Consider the following 25,004-nt stretch of genomic DNA (forward strand, 5'->3'; position numbering starts at 1 on the left):
CAGTTAGAATGGCCACTGGATGAGACTAATGTTGTTTGTGTTTAGTGCTTTTACCAAGTCTGATAGGACGTGGACAACGTTAGATGTTGAATGATCACTGTGAAAGCCACAGAGTTACCACATACGCATGTGAGACAGAATTGTCAGCACCTGGAAGAGTTCGAAAGGGACATCATTGGGGTTTCCATTTGACAGGCTGGTCCAATCGGGCTATATCAAGATTTGTAGGAAAGTCGAATCTGACAGTAGCCGGTTGTTGGGCTGCACGAGAAGGTGAGTGCAGATATACACGTTGTCAAGATTCTAGTCAATCACATCTGACCAGCACAAAGATGGATCAACATAATGTGTTCCAAACACATCATAGCCCCTTCACACCTGCATCTGCCATCCGAGATGAAGTAATGGACCTCCTGCCACATTCTGTGTTACTCCACACTATCGGTCGGAAAACAGCAGCGGCCAGACTAGAGAATTACGGTCCCACGCTTTGGCTGCCGTTAACACCATGACACTAACGGCTACATTTGGAGTGGTGACGCGACAGGGAAGCATGGACTGCTGATGAAGGGCATAGCGCTGTGTCCGGGTGACCATCGTTGGCGAGTTTGCTGGCCGCCTGGGAAGAGCTGCCATTTATCCAATGTTCTGGAGAGACACGGAGGTGTTACTCATGTTGTGGGGCGTTCCCGAGTATAGCTTCAGTTCACGGCTGGTAGTAGTAAGGAAACTCTGACACAATAATACAACGTCAGGAACATCTTGTGTGATCACGTGTTATCTCTCATGCGACAGTACAGTTGTGCCATTTTTTGGACGAGACAGTTTTCGTCCACATATGGCGAGTGTCCCTGTGACCCATCATCGGGATGTTGATGTACTCATATGTCCAGCAAGATCCCCAGATCTGTCCACAGTAAAATATGTGGGATACCAGTTCGGACGTCAACTCCATTCCTGTGTCAGTATAAAGGATATCATGGATCACATACAGTAGTTGTGAGCTATTTTGCCTCAGAACAGGACACAACAGCTTTAAAACACTTTCCCCAGTCGAATTAGTGCCTGCATCCTTGCCAGAGGGAGTGCAACATCCTGCAGATAAGTCCAAAGATAAGTGGACTTGTAGTGCCAAGTTCTTTGGTAACAAGTGAAATCAAATAACATATTCTCTCAACCAGTGAAGATTCATTTCCTCTTTTCCTCCGGTTCTCTGTACTTAACTTTTGTGTTAGGTATTGTATTTTGCCTACATAAATTATAAATTAAAGTACGCAATGGCTAAAGAATGTTAATTTGGTAGCTGTCAGCCTCTACCCAGTAGCAGAAATGTAAACAACCCTTAATAAAAGAAAATAATGAGACGAAACGCTTTTAAGTTTCAGAGATGTAACAGATTTTGAATATTTAGCTTTCCAAATGCCCTTTATGTTGTTATTATTCACTTATTAATTGAAATCTTGTGGCTTAAATTACAAATTATGGATTTTTACAGAGCTATAGATTTAATTTCTAAGAAAGCTGTGTAGACAGAACTTCGTTTGAGAAGTATCTTGTCACAGGGTTAGTTTATGAGGATGGAGTATATTTATAACAGTGTTTGGAAATATACTATATCGATTCATGGCAGACACTAAAAGGAAACTAATAACTTATGTAGTGGACCAAACAACACTTAACAATGTTAGGCAATTTTAATTGTTCTGTTTATTTATTTTGCTTTCCGACCTGACGTTTTCTTCATCAAAACTGACTACAATACCACGTTATATAGTTCTATGACATCATTATTAATTTGATCTTTTATTCAATGTGTTGATTGTGTATTATGTTTAATTATAGTTGATGTTTAGGCCTACTTTCAGACTTACTCGTCCATTTTCGAAATAACATTCAGTAAAAAATTTAGCTGCGGCTATTACTCGCAGTACTGAATACCCCAGTAATCCACAATCGTTGTTTTAAATGCGACGAATCTGTTTATAGAAAAAATGACGATTCTGCCCTTGTTGCTGTAATCATTACGTCACTACCATCCTTCGAGAGCCAACCAAGTAGAATCCAGAAGAAAGGGGAAATTTTCACCATCAGCATTTAAAGCACTGAAGGAGGGTTGCCTAAAGTTCCAGATCAACAGACTTTTTACTAAAGTTGTACATTAATTATTCATCTTCTACGCGGCGACATATAGTACGAGTATCTGACACAGCTGACTGTGATCTGTCCTTTCAGTCGGAGACACTTAGCTTGTCAGTCCAGATCGTGTTACTCCAAACGGGTAGCATTCTAGCGAGTGTCGAGTTGTATACATCTCGGCACCAATCTTCACCCCCTCCCTTTCATTCAATAAACAGAATGCCATAACGTCACATCGGTACACTGCACAAGCATCAATCATAGTCTGCCATACCGTTGGTTATCAATGCGGAATCCCTCGGTTGTCGCTAATTTCGAGGCACCCAGCCAACATTCTGATTTGGGTTTCACAGATTCGGCAGTACCTGTCGCAGCTGGCATCAAGCTATCCCAGTACAGTGACTGTGCAGACCATCGGACAGACGTACGAGGGTCGCCCTCTGGATATCATCCAGATATCCTCTGGAGGCGGCGGCTCCAGGCCGGTCATCCTGATCGACGCCGGCATCCACGCCAGGGAGTGGATCGCGCCAGCTGCCGCCCTCTACGTCATCAACCAGCTGGTCGAGAACGCAGCCGAGAGCGCGCTCACAGACAGCGTCGACTGGCACATCATCCCCGTGCTCAACCCCGATGGCTACGAGTACACTTTCACAGAGGTAATGACTGCTTGGCTGTCTTAGTATCTGTCGTAGGGCTGCTATTTATAGAGAAACTGTATTCCAACAAAGCCACTCAGTTGGAATGACACTCTTTAATTACTGATTTATTAATGAATTACAGAGGGTCTGCATTCTTGCAAGAGCAGAATTATTGCTCTGTTCAATCCCCATACATTTTTCACTGCAGTTCTGGCATCTTCAGTGCGTTTTTTTTTATTGTATCTGAAAGACAAACATACAAATTTTACGCAGGTTAGGAACATGTGGACATCAGATTTTGACGTTGTTTAGATCACAAATAATGTTTACCTTTTTTTATATTGTGTGTGCCGTGTGGCTTTCAACAAAAATCAGCCACAATTTCCGAGCAACACCTGAGTTAAATTTTTGTCGAGAATATAACGTCTAAACGGTGAAATATTGGTAGATTCCCCTTTTTGAAGTTTATCATTGCTGCAGTTGAACCGTCTTGAGCTGTGCTTGGCTATTCTTTACCTGCTGAATGTGTTGTTGTTGTTTTCATGTTTAAAGTAACTCGTGGGCACCAGTAAAATTTCGTCTAGGGTTTGATTTAAAAATCCGCTTGGTGTGGTTTAGTATATATATAGATTGTGTTGGGGATTTACAACGGTAAAACACGTTAATCATCTGTATCATTTATCAAGAATAATAAAAGATCACCACAAAAGGTATCATATGGGGCGACAAAGTCATCATTGATCCAGCAGTATTTTGCAACACTGTAAACTAACTAACAAACAACAAAGAATAAATTCGGGTGCAGCCGCGCGGTCTGGTGCGTCTTGTCACGGTCCGCGCGGCTCCCCCCGTCGGAGGTTCGAGTCCTCCCTCGGGCATGAGTGTGTGTTGTTGTCCATAGCGTAAGTTAGTTTAAGTTAGGTTAAGTAGTGTGTAAGCTTAGGGGACCGATGACCTCAGCAATTTGGTCCCATAAGATTAAGTAGTGTGTAAGCTTAGGGGCCGATGACCTAAGCAGTTTGGTCCCGTAAATATATATATATATATATATATATATATATATATATATATATATATATATATATATATGAAAACTCGGGTGCGCTCACGCTAATTTCGTGACCGCCAATCGAAAACAACACAGTAGAACAAATGACGGTCAGCAGCCTACCTGAAAAGTAAATGTCAGTGAAAAGTGCATGAAAGCCACAGCAATGTGGTAACATTCTGGATTCGCCAATGAACACGAGAAAGCGTAAGTAAAAGCTATTGTAAATTCGCAGCACAAGCAATAAATAGGGAACATCGCCAAATAGTTATTCAAACCAAAACATCAGTAATTTTTACCGATGCCCACAGGTCACGTTAAGCATAAAACCAATAATAGCAACACATTCAGCAGACTTATAATAATCACGTACAACTTAGGACATGGCAAACACTGAAATGGTAAGCGAAAAAAGGGGTATAGGCCACCATTGTACCGGAATGCATAGTTTAAAACATACATTCTGAACAAATATTTGGTTCAGACCTTGCCCTAAAATCCTAATGTTGCGTATGAAATGATGCACACTGGCGGAAAAAAATCGCAACACCAGGAAGGACTTGGGTGACATAAACGAAAGTTGACAGGCGTGTTTCTACCAGTGGCTGGATGTTGCTTCTGCGATACTGCAGAAATACTTGACAGAAATGTAGCCAATGCACGTGAATGCTGACAGTGGTGGTCGAGAGAATGTATGGTCGCAAGAAGACCGGGCTCCGGATGGACACATGGCACTACCGAATGGGAAGACCATTTTATTCGGTGTGTGGCTCTGCCGCATCGTACTGCATCTGCAGCAGCAATTTAAGCAGCAGTTGTCACTACAGTGACACAACGAACTGTTACAAATCGCTTACTTCGAGGACAGCTCCGAGACAGATGCCCTGTAGCGTGCGTTCCACTGCCCTCAAACCACCGCCATTTGCGACTTCAGTGGTGTCAAGCGCGAACTCTTTGGAGAACCGGGTGGAGGTCTGGATGGAAGGTGGGGCGGTTCTTCCTCAGTGCCAGTTTGACCTCGTCTTGGTTACAAGGAGGCGAGTTGAAGGCCTGCAACCAACCTGTCTGCGTGCTAGACACACTGGACCATCTGGAGTTGTGGTCTGGGGTGCGATTTTGTGTGACAGCAGGAGCACTCTCGCGGTTATCCCACACACCCTGACTGCAAATTTTTACGTCAGTCTGGGATTCGACCTGTTCTGATGCCAGTCATGAACAGCATACCAGGTGCATTTTCCAACACGATAGCGCTCGACCACGTGCCGCTGTTTTAACCCAGCATGCTGTACAGAGTGTTGACATGCTGCCTTGACCTTTTCAATCACCATATCTGTCTCCAGTCGAGCACATATGGGACATCACGCACGATAACTACATCGTCATCCACAAACAGCAATTACTGTCCCTGTATTGACCTACCAAATACAACAGACATAGGACACTATCCCCCAAACTGACATCTGGCACCTGTAAAACACAATGGATGTACGTGTGCACGCTTGCATTCAACACTATTGCGGTTACACTGGTTTTTAATGTACCAGCTTCTCATATTTGCGATGGCTCGTCTAGCGCTTACATTTTAATGTGATCTTGCGAGGTTAACCACTTACATATGTTGCCTTGACAAACGTATTCCCGAAACTTCATTACTGTACATTGATCATTTTCTGGCTGTGATCTTTTTTTTTTGTACGTCAGTGTGCTAATATAGACTTATGGCTTATTTCTGTTGGCAGCCACAGAGTACACTTGATGTAAAAACTTGGATTCTAAACAACAAAATCTGATGTCAACGTATTCCTAATGTAAAGGGTTTCCATAATTAAAGTGCCAGCTTCAAAACAGTGTAGAAAGAGAGCCACTGCTCAAAATGACGTAAAATTTGCACTGCATATTATTGACGCAGAGGAAAACGCCATAGAAAAAGAGAAAACGAAAATTGGGCCATTAGATGGCGCTGTAAGCGGCAGAAAACGTACACCGAAAGACTCGCGGCACACAGCCCAACTGACTTAAGTCCATAAAGGATCGTGCGCTGCTGTTAAAGCTGCGGAAGTGTCGGACACTCAAGGGCATGATAAAAGACATTGGTCCGATTTATGCTAAGAGTCTGGAGAAAATGATTACAAAATTCGAAACGACAAGTTCGTTTGAAGTGCAATGTGCCAGAGGGAGGAAACCAGTTGATCCGACGTCTGTCGACGATGTGGTCGGAGCATTGCAGGAGGGGTCGAGCGGTGGTGTGCAAACATGCAGTGTATGGGGAATTGCCCGAACGTAGGACATGCCTGCGAGCACAGTGGATAAATCTTACGAAACATCTGCATTGTTATCCATACAAAATCACCCAAGTTCTGGAGTTGCTTACTGCTAAGTTGCCAACAAGATAAACGTTCCCTCTGGAATTTCTTGCTCGCATGGAAGTAGGCAAAGAATGGCCATGGAACAATCCGTTGACAGACGAAGCCCATTTCAATCTCCAAGGACATGTCAATACGCAGAATATGGGCAACTGAAAATCCGCTCGCACATCAGCTGGCGCCACTTCCTTCTGCAAATATAACTGTGCGGTGCGAGTTGACAGCATCTTTTATCACAAGTCCGTATTTTTTCGAGGAGATGAGTCTTGCAGCTACTGTTGCCTGTATCATCACTGGCAAACGCTGTTAGAGTCTTCTGTACACCGACAGCCTCCCCCTCTCCCTCCTGCCAACCTCCACATCCTTCTTCCTTCCCGCCCCTCTCTGTCTCTTAAACATTGTCGGTAGAATCATTTTTATCCAAGATGGCGCTCATCCACACATTGCAGAGCCAGTGAAGCGGTTGCGGCAGAGGCATTTCGGAAGTGCTACAATTATCAGTCGTCAGTTCCCTAAAGCATTCGGGAGGACGACGGTTCAAACCCGCGTCCGGCCATTCTGAGTTCGGCTTTCCATGATTTCCCTAAATCGTTTCAGGCAAATGCCGGGATGGCTCCTTTGAGAGGGCGCGGCAGACTTTCTTGCCCAAACTTCCCCAATACGACCTTGAGATCCGTCTTTAATGACCTCGTTGTCAACGGGACTTCAAACACTGATATCCTTCTCCATTCCCCTAGACCCTGGTCGTCCAGATCACCTGCTCTTAATCCGCGTGACTTCTCGCAGTGCTATTATTTTAAAAGATAATGTGTTGAGTGTTCCAATTACGAACGTAGTTGTGTTATTATTTATTGGTCGATTTAGCCGGCCGGTGTGGCCGTGCGGTTCTAGGCGCTTCAGTCTGGAACCACGTGACCGCTACATTCGCAGGTTCGAATCCTGCCTCAGGCATGGACGTGTGTGATGTCCTTAGGTTAGTTAGGTTTAAGTAGTTCTAAGTTCTAGGGTACTGATGACCTCAGATGTTAAGTCCCATAGTGCTCAGAACCATTTGAACCATTTTTTTTGGTCCATTTATTCATCCTATCAACACTAAAGCCACAAGAAATTATCTTTCATCAAACCAGACATGCACCATAATCCTTATGTCCCTTACTCAGTTGACTGTACACACAGTTTATCTGTGATCATAAGACTACAGAGAAATAGGTCTGAGATCAAAAGACACAAATGATGCTTCTGAAGAGGGTGGTATGGAGCAGATTACGGTGAATGTCTGGTTAAACGATAAAGAAGTTCTTGTGGCAGGATGAATAAATCAGCAAAACCTGCGTTCTCAGTGTAGTTAAGTGGAGCGCGCTGTAGATCTAACCGTGAACGGACAATGTGTTTTGTAGTTACTGTGCTCTCTGTTCAGTTGCCTTCAAGTTCAAACAGGGTGTGAATTTTCGTTTTAAGGCAAGTAGGGTTGTCGGCAAGCTAAGTTTCCCGCCTGATCGCAAACATCAGAGCGACGTCAGTCGAACATTCAGCCAGTATCGTGATCACAGAACATTGAAAATCTGTCTCTTAGTGGTCGCCAGCTATTACCATCAAGTGATGACCACTACCTATGAACAATGAGTCAACTTACCTCGAGGGAGACGAAAGAGAAATACCAGGCTGCCATTTTTAAGGCAACTGGGACGGCTGTGTCGATCCAGACAGTACGCAATCACTAATGTGGTCAATTTTGCCACTTTATGAATCTGGCCACTACGCATTCTTATTAATAACTTTACACGTCCCTTACCACTCCAATTGTCGAGGAAAGTGGGCAAGACAACAATGCGAATGGAGCATGAATCAGTGACATGGAGTTAGTTTCATTGGCGACTGTTGGATTTCTCTGACAACTAACGATGCTTGAGTACACTCTGTCCACGTCGCAGACATCTATAATGTTCCTAATTATTATTCTCTCTAATATTTCTTTTTGTCTGATTTATAATTCAGTGCTTTATACTGAATATAATTTATATTACATTAGCTTTTTGACCGCGGATTCACCTGCACACGTGTACCTCAAGTATATTTCACACATCGTATATATTACAGGTAATGTGTATAATATATTTCACATATATTTGTACACATATTTCACAAATGTGTCTGTACACATATTTCATCTGTTACCTATGCGCCAGCAGTTTCAGTTCAATCCTAAGCAAACGTATAATTCTGTATCTGTGAGAAGTACGCAGCGTTCATTCTCGCTCGCTGTTGACGCACTGAACAACACAAATAAGGGATACAGAGTACTTCGTACATGTGGACAAAATGTAGCAAGAAATACGAACAGGCTGGTTTCGAACATATTTACGCGTTACCCCTCTCATATCCTTCACCTTTTGCCATCATAGAAGCATCTTACACCCACAGTATTTTTAGACAAATAACGAGTCACATATACAGGGTATCCAAGAAATGTTGCGACAAACTTCGAGGGCTTGTAGAGGGTGTTTTGAGGAACAAATTGAGGATAGGAACCCATGTACAGACACATCATCCAATGGTGCCATAGACCTTCGAATTTATAGGAGCCAGCACTTGCAACTAGGCCACCCTTCTGCGGCAAACGTGACTTTGTACTCTGACGGACCGAAGGCGGAATGTCTTACGACGTTGTTTGTTATGCAGTGATCGCGGCTGATTGCCACTATTGCCAGTGGAGCAAATGGAGCTAGATGCTACGTAGAAAAGCCTTGTGTCCTATGAACGCGATGCTCAGTTGCGTTGGTGGATGATGGTTTCGGACATGAGCTACCATCAGCGGTGTATTTTCTTCCTGTATACCGAGAAACACTGAAGATTTTAGAGGGTTCCAGGAGAAACATAAACTGCGGATGGAAACCTGTGTCCGAAACAGTCACCACCACGGCAACAGAGCATCGCATACATAGGAGACAAGGCCTTTTTAAGCACTCGTGGCAATCATTCGCGATCAGTGAATAACAAACAATATTGCGATAGTTCCTGCGAAATAGTATGGATAGGGGCTATACTTGACAATACAGCCCCCCCCCCCCCCCCCGCCCCACCGACTCAGATGATATAGTTGCTGAACAGTACAAAGAAAACTTGAGTCTCATTTCAAATAGGTAGCCCACTCATACAATTATAAGTCGGTGGTGACTTCAATCTACCTTCGATATGCTGGAAAAATTATATGTTTAAGGCCGGCGGCAGGGATGAAACGTCATCCGGAATTGTACTGAATGCTTTCTCAGAAAATTATTTTAAACAATTAGTCCAGGAGCCCACTCGAAACGTAAATTGTTGTGAAAGCATACTTGACCTCTTGGCAACAAATAATATTGGACAAATGGGAGTATCGTGGAGAATACAGGGATTAGCGACCACAAGGCAGTTGCTGTTAGGCTGAGAACTGTAACATCTACAACCATCAAAGAGAAGCGCAAAGTATATCTATTTAAAAAGCTAATAAAAGTGCTCTTAACGCCTATTTAAGAGACTGTCTACAGTCCTTCCGATCTGATCATGTAAGTGTAGAAAAGTTGTGGAATGTTTTCAAAGAGATAGTATCGATGGCAATTAAGAGATATATACGACATAAATTAATAAGTGATAGTACTGATCCTCTATGGTACACAAAACGGATCAGATCACTGTTGCAGAAGCAACGAAAAAAGTATGCCAAATTTAAAAGAACGCAAAATACCCAAGATTGGCAGAGTTTTGCAGAAGTTCGAAATATAACGCGTACTTCAATGCGAAATGCTTTTAAAAATTTCCACAATGATACTCTGTCTCGGACTCTGGCAGAAAGTCCTAAGAGATTCTGGTCATACATAAAGCACACAAGTGGCAAGACGAATCAATACTTTTACTGTGCGATAACAACGGCTAAGTCACTGACGGCAGTGCCACTAAAGCAGAGTTATTAAATACCGTTTTACGAAACTCCTTCACTAAGGAAGACGAAGTAAATATTCGTGAATTCCAATTAAGAACAACTGCCAAGATGAGAAAAATAGAAGTAGATATTCTCGGTGTAGCAAGGCAGAATAAATAACTTAATAAAGGCAATGCCTCCGTTCCAGATCGTATACCAGTCAGGTTCCTTTCAGAGTATGCTGATACATACATAGCTATTATATACAACCACTATCCCACAAAATGATCCGTTCCTAAAGACTGAAAAATTGCTCATGTCACACCAATACTCAAAAAGGGAAGTAGGAGTAATCCTTTGAATTAGGCCGATATCACTAACATCGATTTGCAGTAGGGTTTTGGAATATATACTGTGTTCGAACATTATGAAGTACGTCGGAGAAAACGATTTATTGACACATAGTCAGCACAGACTCAGAAAATATCGTTCTTGTGAAAGACAACTAACTGATTACATAATGATATCGACAGGGGATGTCAAATTGATTCCATATTTTTAGATTTGCAGAAGGATTTCGACACCGTTCCTCACAAACGTCTTCTAACAAAACTACGTCCTATGGAATATCGCCTCATTTGTATGACTGGATTGGTGATTTCCTGTCAGAAAGGTCACAGTTCGTAGTAATAGACGAAAAGTCACCGACTACAAGCGAAGCAATATCCGGCGTTCGGCAAGGAAGTGTTATAGGCCCTCTGTTGCTCCTGATCTATACTAACGACATAGAAGACAATCTGATTAGCCAGCTTAGATTGTTTGCAGATGATGCTGTTATTTACCGTCTTGTAAAGTCATCAGATGACCAAAACGAATTGCCAAATCATTTAGATAAGATATCTGTATGGTGCGAAAAGTGGCAGTTGACCCGAAATAAAAAAAAAGTGAAGTTATTCACATGAGTACTAAAAGAAATCCGCTAAATTTCAATAACGCGTCAAGTCGCACAAATCTGAAGTCTGTAAATTCAACTAAATACTTAGCGATTACAATTACAAATAACCTAAATTGGAAATATCTCACAGATAATGTTGTGGGTAGAGCAAACCAAAGACCGCGATTCATTGGCAAAACACTTAGAAGGTGCAACAGGTCTACTAAAATGACTGCTTAACCACGCTTGTCCGCCCTATTCTGGAGTATTGCTGTCGGTGTGGGATCCGCATCAGGTGGGACTGACGGATGACTTTGAAAAAGTACAAAGAATGACGGCTCGTTTAGTATTATCGCGAAATAGGGGAGATAGTGCAGGAGACATGGTACGTGAATTGGAGTGGCAATCATCAAAACAAAGGCGTTTTTTGTTGCGACGGGGTCTTCTCATGAAATTTCAATCACCTGTTTTCTCCTCCGATTGCGAAAACATTATGTTGGCACCTACCTACATAGGAGAAATGATAATCACGATAAAACAAGAGAAATCAGGGCTCGCCCTGAAAAATTTAAGTTCTCGTTTTTCAGGCGCGTCGTTCGAGAGTGGAACGCTAGAGAGACAGCTTGAAGGTGGTTCATTGAACCCTCTTCCCGGCACTTTGTTGTGAATAGCAGACTAATCAAGTAGATGTAGATGCGAGACGTTCCGCATACTGTCCGTCAGCGTACCAAGTGACGTTTCCTGCCAAAGGGGTGGCGTAGTGGCTGACGGCTGTAACTTCGCCACTCTGTAACGTCGTTGGGTGACCGTTTCCAGACATAGGCTCCTATTCTGGACTTGTTCCTCGAGACACCCTCTACACCTCAAAATTTGTCACTACCTTTGCGGTACACCCTGCTTAGTAAATATGCTCCAGGAGATTCTGAGTTACGTTTCTGTGTCACACCTTTTCACCTTCACCCTCAGCTGTAGGGATGATAGGGGTGTCTTCCTGTCAAATAATTTTTTCCACGAAGCAACTGTGGCAAAGACGTTTCTTCAGGTTTTACTGAGGTACGCTGATAGGTCTATCTTTGTACCCCCTCCCCCACGCCTAGGGGTCTGCTACCACTGAGCCCAGTGAACGCGAAAACTATGAATTACATACGAACATGGGTCGTTATCGAATTTATCTGCATGACATGGCTTCTCACCCTGAAGTTCACCAATGCGGGTATACTCCCACAGTATTTTTGCACAAATAATGCAAATAATAAGTATATTAATTATTTTTTTTTGCAATTACTCCAAAAGTTCCTGACTTAATCTTCTATGTCAGCTCCTTTTTATGCTCACCCGCACCTGTATGGGCAGTAGGTGTGTCTCACCAAAAAGTATTTTTTTTTCAGATAATATGTTGTAAGTGTAGTTTCCATTTAATTTTGATAACAATCAGTCTCTAATATAAAACTAACCAAAGGTGGTCTAAAAAGCTTCTTCCTTAAATCTCTGGAGCAATTACAAGCCGCTAGCATTAACCAATGCTTTAAAATTTGGTTTTAATGATGCTGTCGATACGTGGAAGCTCATAAAACCTTGCCGTCTGCACTTTTGCTGCAGCCGTGCGGGATTAGCCGAGCGGCAGCCGGCACGGTAGCTCAGCGTGTTCGGTCAGAGGATTACGTGCCCTCTGTAATTAAAAAAAAAAACTTTGTTAATCGATCAACAACAAACTTAAACGGATGTCTTACGACGTCCACACCGAGCAGATGCAACGAACCAAAGCGAACAAAATGAGATTAAAAAAAAACAACAACAAAAGAGCCGCCTAAGGCGCTGCTGTCATGGACTGTGCGTCTGGTCCCGGCGGAGGTTGGAGTCCTCCCTCAGGCATCGGGGTGTGTGTTTGTCCTTAGGATAATTTAGGTTAAGTAGTGTGTAAGCTGAGGGACTGATGACCTTAGTAATTAAGTCCCATAAGATTTCACACACATTTGAACACTTTTGCACTTTTGCTCAGGCGAAGACGCCCACAGTATATACCATTACTGATATACAGTGTTGTTTTTCGCAGGACCGTATGTGGAGGAAGACCCGATCAACAACAACATCTCCTAATTGTCCTGGAGTGGACGGCAACAGGAACTTTGACTTCCACTGGAATGGTAAGGAAGCAGTTGTGTTTTACATACTAAACGTCGATTGCATTGTATTAGATTCGTACATACTGAACACTGACTTTACAGCGAACAGCTAAACAGTTTGGTCATACTGATCACAAAATTGCGCTACGTTTTCCTTCTTCTTTGTACGATCCAGAAAATATACCTTGCCAGTATTCACATATTGTGTTGTGTCGCTCCTTGCAGCCACTCTCAGATGTTTGGGGGCTGTGAATCCAGTCAACTATCGCCTGTTGTGTAGCCAAGCGATATCGCTTTTTTTGCCTATTCACGCATACTCTATTAGATTTAATTAGGTAGAAAGTGGATCCCATTCGTAAGCAAATCGCTGATCGACTTCTAACTTCTCTGAATTTCGAAACAATTTTCTAATGGCATGCCTGAGTCTACACAAATATGCTGGACAAAAAAGTCTCCGAAACATTATGAAAGTACTTCGCACAGGAGTTCCGGAAATGCATCTCGACAATGAATACAATTGCAAATTATTCGTTCCTGATTGTTTTGCTTAATGTCTACTTTCAAACTACAATTATTTTGCAATCACTATGTAAGAAATTAAATTGGGAGGAATAGTTTTTCTTAATCAGTAAAGCTCTCCACAACCCTCCAGTAAAGAATTCTGACTCCAATTCTACCTTTAGGAAAACAGCATTACCAAGCAGAAAAAGTCAGCGGTGGTACTTCGATAACTGAAAAATTAAATTCAATATCTCGTCCAGCGACAAGGAGAATAATAATAACAGCTAGCGATCCGCCCCGCCTTCGCAAGGGTAGCATGAAGTATCTACGGCCCGACGGCGAGCCTTCACGTACAGACATAGAAACGTGTCGGGGGACTTTAATCCATACACATGTCCCACGTAAGCCCGGTACTCCTCACGCCCGAGATTCAAGTAATAACGAACTAACTAAAAAGGGGTAGATAATAATAATGTTAAAAAAACATGTAGTTACCTGCACTTAATTTTCAGGTGAAGTGCAGTTTAGCCAAATTTCGAGACAGTGTTGCCACTTCACGAACGATTTGATTAGAAATGGTTAGCCAGTACACGAAGCGTACTGGTTTCGTGTGGGAAACACTGTACAATAAAAAAGTATTTATATGTGTATGTATATGTGTTCCACATGTCCTCCTAAAACACTGGACCGATTTCAACCAAACTAGGTACACATATCCCTTACCGACAAGCAACAATCGCTATGGGGGTAATAACCACCTACCTATCACAGTTCAGGAGATACGGCGATGTAATCATTGAGATGCGTGAAAAACTGCCGAATCATGCATGACGTTTAAATTTATTACTTCCGTGCTACTGACTCTACTCGAAGTAACTTTTACCGGCAGTGTCCACATATGGCGCTAAATGCACGTGGAGAGATATAACATGGTAGCACACATAGTTGGGATGTGACGTCATAAAATCTAGGATGCGTGAAAAAACACTGCATTGTGCATGACGTTTAAATTTATTACCTCTTTGCTATTACCTTAATCCGCAACTTACTTCTCAGACGGTATCCACATATACTGCTGAATGTATCTACAGAATTATATCAATGCACGAGTCGTTGTACAAGAGATATGACGTTATAAACGTGAAAATATACCGTATTATGCATGAAATTTTAATACATTTACCCCTTATGAGTAATACACATCTATAATCAGTCAAGGAAATCCCTGACACCTGACAGCGTTTTTGACAGCTTTCACCTGCGAAGCGCAAATGGCTGTAGGTAACAATAGCCGTCTATAGAGCTATGAAAAGACGTTGCCACAGAGACGTTTACAAAATCACATTGTAGACAGGCAAAGCAGCTGCGCTCAGCATACAGATAGTCTCTGGGACCACGTTTATTTATTTGGATACTGCACTTGTAGATTTGTACGTTATGCATATTTTCTTGTACGACTGTTTCATAATTTCATAGGTATTTTCACGAATATACCGAAATGAATTTTTTTCGATTCTTCAGTACAAACTCAATTTCTTTTTTTGTTTTCGTTTCTAATAGGAAACTGACGAAATGAATACCCGGGCAAAGCCATGTTTGTCAGCTAAATTATAATATTTATATATTCTGGTCAAGGTGCAGTGCTCTCTGGATTTACGGCGGCAGTTAGTTTGCTCTTTTCCCGCCAGATACGGCCTCCTCTCCAGCTGACGGGCTTGTAACTCCTGTCGACGCCAGGAGATGTCTCTCCAAACGCCAGTTACATATGGAACAGATAACAATACATATATTACACCCTCATAATTACTTAGAGATTTCGTGAATCAAGGTGTCTTTTGGTGAAAACGGTATCAAAATTGCTACAGTATTTCCTGAGAATGGTTCGAAAATACAGACAGAAACTTTGGTGGCGGATGTTATAACATAGACAATATAACCAGAAACAAATCCGCACAGCCGCCTACATAATGGAGGTAAAAGCCAACCTGCATTCATGGCATAGTTCAGTCGAATCCAAACGTGAACAGATGACATGTTTTGTAAACTTACACCCTTTTTAATCCGAACCCTTCGATCTTGGTCTTCCACACTTATTATTCCCTCCTGGCTCTTGTACACGTTATGTTTTACCAGTCTCTCCCTATAGCTTACCCCTATTTTCCTGAAAATTGCGAACATCTTGCACCATTTTTCGCTTTTTCCAGGCCGACAAATCCTACGAACGTGTGTTGATTTTTCTTTAGCCTTGCTTCCATCATCAACCGCAACGTTGGAATTGCCTCTCCAGTGCTTTTACCTTTCCTAAAGTAAAACTTATCGTCATCTAACACATCCTCAATTTGCTTTTACATTCTTCTGTATATCATTCTTATCAGCAACTTGGATGCATGAGCTGTTCAGCTGATTGTACGATGACTCTCGTACTTGTCAGATCTTGCACTCTGAATTGTATGGATGATATTTTTCCGAAAATCAGATGGCATATCGTCAGACTAATACATTCTACACACCAACGTGAATAGTCGTTTTGTTGCCTCTTTCCCCAATGATTGTAGAAATTCTGATGGAATGTAATCGATCCCTTCTGCCTTTATTGATCGTAAGTCCTCCAATGCTCTTTTAAATTCTGATCCTGATACTGGATCCCCTACGTCTTCTAAATCGACTACTGTTTCTTCTTGTATCACATCAGACAAATCCTCCCCTTCATGGAGACGCTCAATGTATTCTTTGAACCTAACCGCTCTCTCCTGTGCATTTAAAAGTGCAATTCCTGTTGCACTCTTAGTGGTACCACCCTTGCTTTTCATTCCACCGAAGGTTGTTTTGACTTTCATATATGCTGAGTCAGTTCTTCCGACAATCATTTCTCATTCGATTTCTTCACATTTCTGGTGCAGCCATTAAGTCTTAGCTTCCCTGCACTTTTGCTTCTTTCAGTCCTCAGCGACTTGTATTTCTGTATGCCTGAATTTTCCAGAACTTTTTTGTACTTCCCTCTTTCATCGATCAACTGAAGTATTTGTTCTGTTGCCCATGGTTTCTTCGCAGACACCTTCGTTGTACTTAAGTTTTCCTTTCCAACTTTTGTGATTGTCCTTTTTAGAGAGATCCACTCCTCTTCAGCTGTACTGCCTACTGAGCTATTCCTTATTGCAGTATCTGTAGTCTTAGAGAACTGCAAGCATATTTCTTCACTCCTTAGTATTTCCGTATATCCCACTTCTTTGCGTATTGATTCTTCCTGACTAATCTCTTAAACTTCAGTTTGCTCTTCACCACTACTGCATTGTAGTCTGAGTTTGTATCTGCTCGTGGGTACGCCATACAATCAAGTATCTGATTTATCACTCTCTGCCTGACCATGATGCAATGTAAATGAAATCTTCACGTATCTCCCGGCCTTTTAAATGTATACCTTCTCCTCTTGTGATTCTTGAACAGAGTATTCGCTATTGCTAACTGGAATTTATTACAGAACTCAATCAGTCTTTCTCCTTTCTCGCCGGCCCCGGTGGCCGAGCGGTTCTAGGCTCTTCAGTCTGGAACCACGCGACCACTACGGTCGCAGGTTCGAATCCTGCCTCGGGCATGGATGTGTGTGATGTCCTTAGGTTAGTTAGGTTTAAGTAGTTCTAAGTTGTAGGTGACTGATGACCTCGGATGTTAAGTCCCATAGTACTCAGAACCATTTGAAACATTTCTTCTTTCTCATTCATATTACTGAGCCCACATTCTCCCGTAACCCTTTGTTCTACTTTTTCCCTTACAACCGCATTCCAGTTCCCCATGTCTATTAGATTTTCTTCTCCCTTTACTTACTGAATTACCCGTTCATTATCCTCATACACTTACTCTATCTCTCAGCATCAGCTTGCGACGTCGGCATATATACCTGAATTATCGTTGTCGGTGTTGGTTTGCTGTCGATTCTGATGAGAGCAACCATATCAATGAATTATTCACAGTAACACACTTTCTGCCCTACATTCGTATACACAACGAATTGTACTCACGTTGTACCATTTACTACTGTTGCTGCTATTAACCTATACTCATCTGACCAGAAATCCTTATCTTCGTTCCTTTTCGCACCACTGACCCCCACTGTACCTAGATTGAGGCTTTTCATTTCCATTTTCAGATTTTGTATCTTCCCTATCACGTTCAAACTTCTGACATTCAACACCCCAACTGACAGAACGTTATCCTTTCGTTGGTTATTTAATCTTTTTCTCATGGTCACTTTCTCCGTGGCAGTTCCCTCCCAGAGATCCGAATGGGGGACTGTTCCAGATTCTTTCACGAATGGAGAGGTCATCCTGACACTTTTTCAATTACAGGTCATATGTTCTTGGACACACATGATATGTTCTTAATGCAGTGTTTTTCATCGCCTTCTGCATCCTAATGTTGTGAACATTCTTCTGCCTTTAGGGTCAGTTTCCCACCCCAAGGGCGAGAGAGTGCCCTGAACCTCTGTCCGCTCCTCCGCTCTCTTTGACAAGACCGTTGGCAGAATGAGAGTGACTTCTTATACCGGAAGCCTTCGCTCGCCAGTGCTGATTGTTATTCAAAATTTAAGCGGTGGCGGGTTTCGAACCGGATCAAAGCACGTTTTATTACTGACAAAAGACGCTATTCTTAGACCGCGGGTGCACACTTGTATTTTCATGTTAACCCCCCAAAAAACTAAAAACTTGAACGGAAGTGATATGTACCTTTATTCGTGAAGTGATTTTTTTCTCACCATCAGCTATTTTTTTCTTTTTTTTCGTAATTTCAGATCACAATTCACTTTACTTTTACCAGTGTCATTTTAGATGTGACTGTCCATAATGTGTGCTGAGTACAAATATATTGCTGAACGATTTTCCTTTCAAAACCGTATCACGTTATAGTACCAGTTTATAAATTCAGTATGATGAGAATAACACGTCTGTAATCTCTTTCCAGTACATACTCTACCCGTGGGGCTACACTAGCGAACTGCCTGATGACTGGGAAACTTTGGTAAGCCCTCTTTTGTACTTGCCGTTCTCTTTAAATCATCGACCATCTTCATCGTGTAGTACTATCAGTCTGAGCGGTAAAGCGTTCAGTGTAACTAATGATTCTGTTTCCACGCCACCTCAGGACGCCTTGGCACAACAAGCAAACGCCGCCCAGGAAGCAGCCGGCGGTCCTAGTTACGAGATCGGCAGCTCAACAAACGTCTTGTGTAAGTACTGATCTGTTGTTCATTTGCTCTCATGAAACGGGAGCTGTAAGTGGGTAAATGATCTTTCCTGCATCATTTTTAACTCGCTGTTTGTACTACTAAAATGTAACCATCGTTGTCGCATTGTTGTCCGACACTCCCGTCCCCCACTGTCTCTTTTCCCAAGTTTTGTCACTCAATCTTCGTGGTGTGGACTCAACTAGTCGTTTGAAGTCCCCTGCAGAAATATCAAGCTATGCTTCCTTTATAGGCGTCCATAATTACAGAAGTGTTGCCGGTGCTGGATGTTGTGCATGAACTGACCTGTCCATTATGTCCCATAGATATTAGATGGGATTCACGTCGGGTGATTTGGGTGGCCAGATTATTCGCTCGAACTGTCCAGAATGTTCTTCAAACCAACAGTGAAAAAAAAAAAAGTGACACGGTGACATGGCGCATTGTCATCCATAAAAATTCCATCGTTGTTTGGGAACAATGCATGTAAGCACAGCCCACTCCATTATGGAGCCGCCACCAGCTTGAACAGTCTCTTGGTGGCAACTTGGGTCCATGGTTTCGTGGGTTCTGCCCCACTTAGGAAACCTACCATCACCTCTTACCACTTCAAATCGAGACTCATCTGTCCAGGCCACGGTTTTCCATCGTCTAGGGTCCAACCGATGTGGTCACGAGCCCAGGACAGGCGTTGCAGGAGATGTCGTGCTGCAAGCAAAGGCGCTCAAGTCGGTTGTCTGCTGCCATAGCTCATTAACGCCACATTCCTAACTGATACACTCGTCGTACATCGACATTGATTTTTGCGGCTATTTCACGCTGTGTTGCTTGTTTCTTGGCACTGACAACACTATAAAAACGCCGCTGCTCTCGGTCGTTAACTGAAGGCCGTCGACAACTGCGTTGTTCGTGGTGAGAAGTAATGCCTGAATTATATTATCCTCGACTCTGTGAATCTTGACACTGTGAATGTCATAATATTGAATTCCTTAACGATTTCCGCAATGGATTGTTCCATGCGTCTAGCTCCAACTACCGTTCCGCGTTCGAAGTCTGTTAATTCCCGTCGTGTGGCCATAATCACGTCGCAACAGTATCACGTGACTCAGCTGAGTACAAGTGACAGCCCGGCCAAAGCACTGCCCTTTTATACGTTGTGTACCCGATACCACCTCCATGTGTGTACCTGCATATCGCTGCCTCATCGCATCTGTCGCCTACATCTACATCTACATCTACATTTATACTCCGCAAGCCACCCAACGGTGTATGGCGGAGGGCACTTTACGTGCCACTGTCATTACCTCCGTTTCCTGTTCCAGTCGCGTATGGTTCGCGGGAAAAACGACTGCCGGAAAGCCTCCGTGCGCGCTCGAATCTCTCTAATTTTACATTCGTGATCTCCTCTGGAGGTATAAGTAGAGGGAAGCAATATATTCGATACCTCATCCAAAAACGCACCCTCTCGAAACCTGGACAGCAAGCTACACCTCGATGCAGAGCGCCTTTCTTGCAGAGTCTGCCACTTGAGTTTGCTAAGCATCTCCGCAACGCTATCACGCTTCCCAAACAACCCTGTGATGAAACGCGCCGCTCTTCTTTGGATCTTATCTCCTCTGTCAACCCGACCTGGTACGGATCCCACACTGATGAGCAATACTCAAGTATAGGTCGAACGAGTGTTTTGTAAGCCACCTCCTTTGTTGATGGACTACATTTTCTAAGGACTCTCCTAATGAATCTCAACCTGGTACCCGCCTTACCAACAATTAATTTTATATGATCATTCATCTTCAAACCGTTCCGCACGCATATTTTACAGAAGTAACTGCTAGCAGTGTTTGTTCCGCTATCATATAATCATACAATAAAGGATCCTTCTTTCTATGCATTCGCAATACATTACATTTCTCTACGTTAAGGGTCAGTTGCCACTCCCTGCACCAAGTGCCTATCCGCTGCTGATCTTCCTGCATTTCTCTGCAATTTTCTAATGCTGCAACTTCTCTGTATACTACAGTATCATCCGCGAAAAGCCGCATGGAAATTCCGACACTATATACTAGGTCATTTATATATATTGTGAAAAGCAATGGTCCCATAACACTCCCCCGTGGCACGCCAGAGGTTACTTTAAGGTCTGTAGACGTCTCTCCATTGAGAACAACATGCTGTGTTCTGTTTGCCAAAAACTCTTCAATCCAGCCACACAGCTGGTCTGATATTCCGTAGGCTCTTACTTTGTTTATCAGGCGACAGTGCGGAACTGTATCGAACGCTTTCCGGAAGTCAAGGAAAACGGCATCTACTTGGGAGCCTGTATCTAATATTTTCTGGGTCTCAATGTATTGTCTACATAGGGGATCACTGATTGGAATTGGGTGGATAGTTTTGGCATTCCCCACTCAAGGTAACGAAGTCTAGCTTGATTCCCTGGCCATTATTTCAAATCGTCGTTGAAGCTATGCGGTGATGGATACATACAAAGTCTTCTGCGTTCTGGGAATCCCCGCCATTTCGGGCCACGCAACTTGAAGGCAAGAACTCGGTCGCTCCAGTCGGCCTGAACACCGGGAAAGGTTACATCTCCAACTTCTGTTAGGTTGGCTACGAGACCTACTCGTATACACAGGAGGTGCATTGCAGTTCGTCGACCTAGTCTTCAAGTAGGACGAAGAGCAGCTCTCCGCACCATTCCGTTGCAGTCAGTAAAAGCGTCGACATCGCGAGTCTCATCGTGTAGCAGTTACCGCCATTATGTGGCAAGTGTTGTCTTCCATATCCTCGGGAGCAGCATTGTGTTAACCATCCGCGAGTTGCTCGTAATATTTAGGGCTACGAAGCACGCTGCAACTTTGCTGTCGTTACATTTCCACCGCGAGATACCGGCACTGCAAATCGACATTTAGCGTGGTAAGCTCTATAGTCTGATCCCTGTTATTGTTACTGTTCTTGATTCATGGCTAGCTTCTTTTTTGTAGTGGCTCAGACTGGTCTTCATACAGAATAAGTTATTGTTTCTGTGAACTTTTGTTATTTTGACTGGTCCTACATCAAGTCTATTGCTCTACTCGCGGCTGCTTTGTTATTTAGGAAACTTGTGAAGGGGCTGTCTCTCATTTATGTGTCCATTTATGAATAGATACATGGCCAGACAAAGCTTCCCTGCTATCCCTGTAATCAATTCTTTACGAGGTGACGAAACACTGTATTAAGAAACGAAGTCCGATGCCTGCGACAGAAGATCACCAGGGGAGCGATCTTCTAGGGAACAATGGTAGTTGGTACCATTACTTCAGACTCTTAAGATGATATATCACAGAGACCGCAGCCATAACTACAGCCATTCGCCCAACCAACCAAATCGCTGCAGCTGACACGAGCTGCCTGGGAAGGCGCCACAGCAGCCCGCCTTGGAATTCTGTTAATCGGATTGCCTGTTTACAGGTGCAAAGTAATTCGATGCAACAGTACGGACCGGATGATTAGTCTACGTGTACTGACATACCTACTCCCAAACGCAAATACCCTACGATGTGTATAACGAATCGAATCTGCGAGATATGTTCTATTCATTGATGCGAGTTATTTTTCTATGTGTCTTGTAGTTTTCTTGCAGTATCCTAAAACCCTGGACGTACTTATGAACAACACTGTATGTTATAGATACAAGCATAGAGCAGAAGAAGAATGGATGAAGAAACATTTGTCAGCTTATAATTACTTTGAGTTATACTACTTGTATTTTCACAAAATGATACGAATGTTGCGTTTGTGCAACTGATTCCTTCTAGAGAGCTACGAAAAAAGAGTCGGGCCAATCGAAAGTACCCAGACTGAAAAAAGTGGCAACACCAAGAAGGAGTTGTGCGACAAAAACGAAAGTTGACAGACGTGTTTCTACTTTCGGAGGATGATGTCTGTTCATATTTCGCGCCTGTCGCGTAAGAGTAGCGCTAGTAATGCCACTATGAGGATGCAAAACAGCTTTGCTTTTGATTCACGCTGTAATGGTCGTGAACGCCAGTTAGCTTTGAGGCTAGACGTGGCGAGCTGATGCTAGTCAGGAATGTCTTTCAGGCGACCAGACACCATTATGATCAACTCAGTGTGTTTGAACGAGGTCGTCTAATAGGCCTACAGGAAGCCGGATGTTCCTTCTGCGACATTACAGAAAGACTTGGCAGGAATGCAGCCACCATGCCTGATTTCTGACAATGGTGGCCACGAGAGTGGTCGGTAGAAAGAAGACCGGGCCCTGAACGGCCACGTGGCACTATTGAGGGGGAGGACCACTGCGTTAGGTGTGTGGCTCTGGCGCGTCGTGCAGCGTCTGCAGCAGCAGCAGTGTCAGCAGCAGTCGGCACCACAGTGACACAACAAGCTATTACAAATCGATTACTTCAAGGACTGCTTCGAGCCAGACGCCCTGTTGCGTGCATTCCACTGACCCCAAACCAGAGCCATTTGCGTCTTCAGTGATGTGAGACGAGAGCTCACTTGAGAGCAGGGTGGCGGTATGTTGTGTTTTCTGATGGAAGTCGATCGTGCCTCCGTGCCAGTCTGGCCGTGTGTTGGTTAGAAGAAGGTCAGTTGAGGGCATGTAGCCAACCCGTCTGCGTGCGAAGCACACTGGACCTACACCTGGTGTTATGGTCTGGGGTGTGATTTCGTACGATAGAAGGAGTATTCTCGTGGTTATCCCATGCACCCTCAGTGCAAATTTGTACGTCCGGCTGATGGTTCGACCTGTTGCGCTGGCATTCGTGAATAGTATTCCAGGTGGTGTTTTCCAACAGGATAACTGCTGCCCTCATACCGCTGTTGTAACCGAACATGTTCTACAGTGTGTCGACATGTTTGCTTGTCCTGCTCGATCGCCAGATCTGTTTCCAACCGAGCATATATGAGACATCGTCGGACGACAACTCCACAACAAGCATTAATCGCCTCCATATTGACCGACTAAGTGCAGCATGCATGGAACTGCGTCTTAGAAACTAACGCCCGCCACCTGTACAACGCAATCCATGCACGCTTGCATTCAACGTTATGTTGGTCCCACCGGTTATTAATGTACCAGCATTTCACATTTGCAGTGGCTTATCTTGCAATGTTAATCACTTAATTATGTTACCTAGACAGATTAGTGTACATTAATTATCTTTTGTAGTTGGGACTTGTTTTCCCCGTCAGTGTATTATTTTCTACTGATTGTAAAATTTCGTCGGTTCTTTCGTGGATGCGCATTGTTCCATATTTCTTTCCATACTGAATGACACTAACGTCATGATGTTTTCACAGACGCAGCAGCCGGCGGCAGTGATGACTGGACCAAGGGCGTTGCCGGAGTAGCCCTCTCCTACACCATCGAACTTCCCGATGACGGCTCGTCCGGTTTCGATCCTCCAGCGTCAGACATCCTCAAATTGGTGACGCCATTCTTCGAAGCCGTGCGCGTCTATGGGGAATATATTGCTGATAACTACTGATAAAACGAATCACTACTGAGTGATCATTTGTGTATGATACATGTATTACTGAAATAAACAAAGATTGCTTTATAAATTTGTGATTATCAGTGAAATTGTTAATAGTAAATCGTTTGTAAACTTCATCTTCTCTCCTCAAATGTAATATACACTCCTGGAAATGGAAAAAAGAACACATTGACACCGGTGTGTCAGACCCACCATACTTGCTCCGGACACTGCGAGAGGGCTGTACAAGCAATGATCACACGCACGGCACAGCGGACACACCAGGAACCGCGGTGTTGGCCGTCGAATGGCGCTAGCTGCGCAGCATTTGTGCACCGCCGCCGTCAGTGTCAGCCAGTTTGCCGTGGCATACGGAGCTCCATCGCAGTCTTTAACACTGGTAGTATGCCGCGACAGCGTGGACGTGAACCGTATGTGCAGTTGACGGACTTTGAGCGAGGGCGTATAGTGGGCATGCGGGAGGCCGGGTGGACGTACCGCCGAATTGCTCAACACGTGGGGCGTGAGGTCTCCACAGTACATCGATGTTGTCGCCAGTGGTCGGCGGAAGGTGCACGTGCCCGTCGACCTGGGACCGGACCGCAGCGACGCACGGATGCACGCCAAGACCGTAGGATCCTACGCAGTGCCGTAGGGGACCGCAC

General features: G+C 43.6%; 1 protein-coding gene across 1 annotated transcript in view; it reads left to right on the forward strand.

Annotated features, from left to right (window-relative positions):
- Nucleotides 1–24,365, forward strand: part of LOC126260391 (carboxypeptidase B-like) — a 57,886-nt gene extending 33,521 nt beyond the window's left edge. Inside the window, exons 4-6 of the mRNA XM_049957718.1 lie at nt 2,490–2,795; nt 13,071–13,161; nt 24,164–24,365. Coding sequence (XP_049813675.1) covers nt 2,490–2,795; nt 13,071–13,161; nt 24,164–24,351 — 585 coding nt within the window. The 3' untranslated portion in view covers nt 24,352–24,365. The remainder of the gene's footprint in view (nt 1–2,489; nt 2,796–13,070; nt 13,162–24,163) is intronic.
- The last annotated feature ends 639 nt before the right edge of the window (nt 24,366–25,004 follow it).

Source organism: Schistocerca nitens, chromosome 5 (assembly GCF_023898315.1).
Source record: "Schistocerca nitens isolate TAMUIC-IGC-003100 chromosome 5, iqSchNite1.1, whole genome shotgun sequence".
Taxonomy (NCBI): domain Eukaryota; kingdom Metazoa; phylum Arthropoda; class Insecta; order Orthoptera; family Acrididae; genus Schistocerca; species Schistocerca nitens.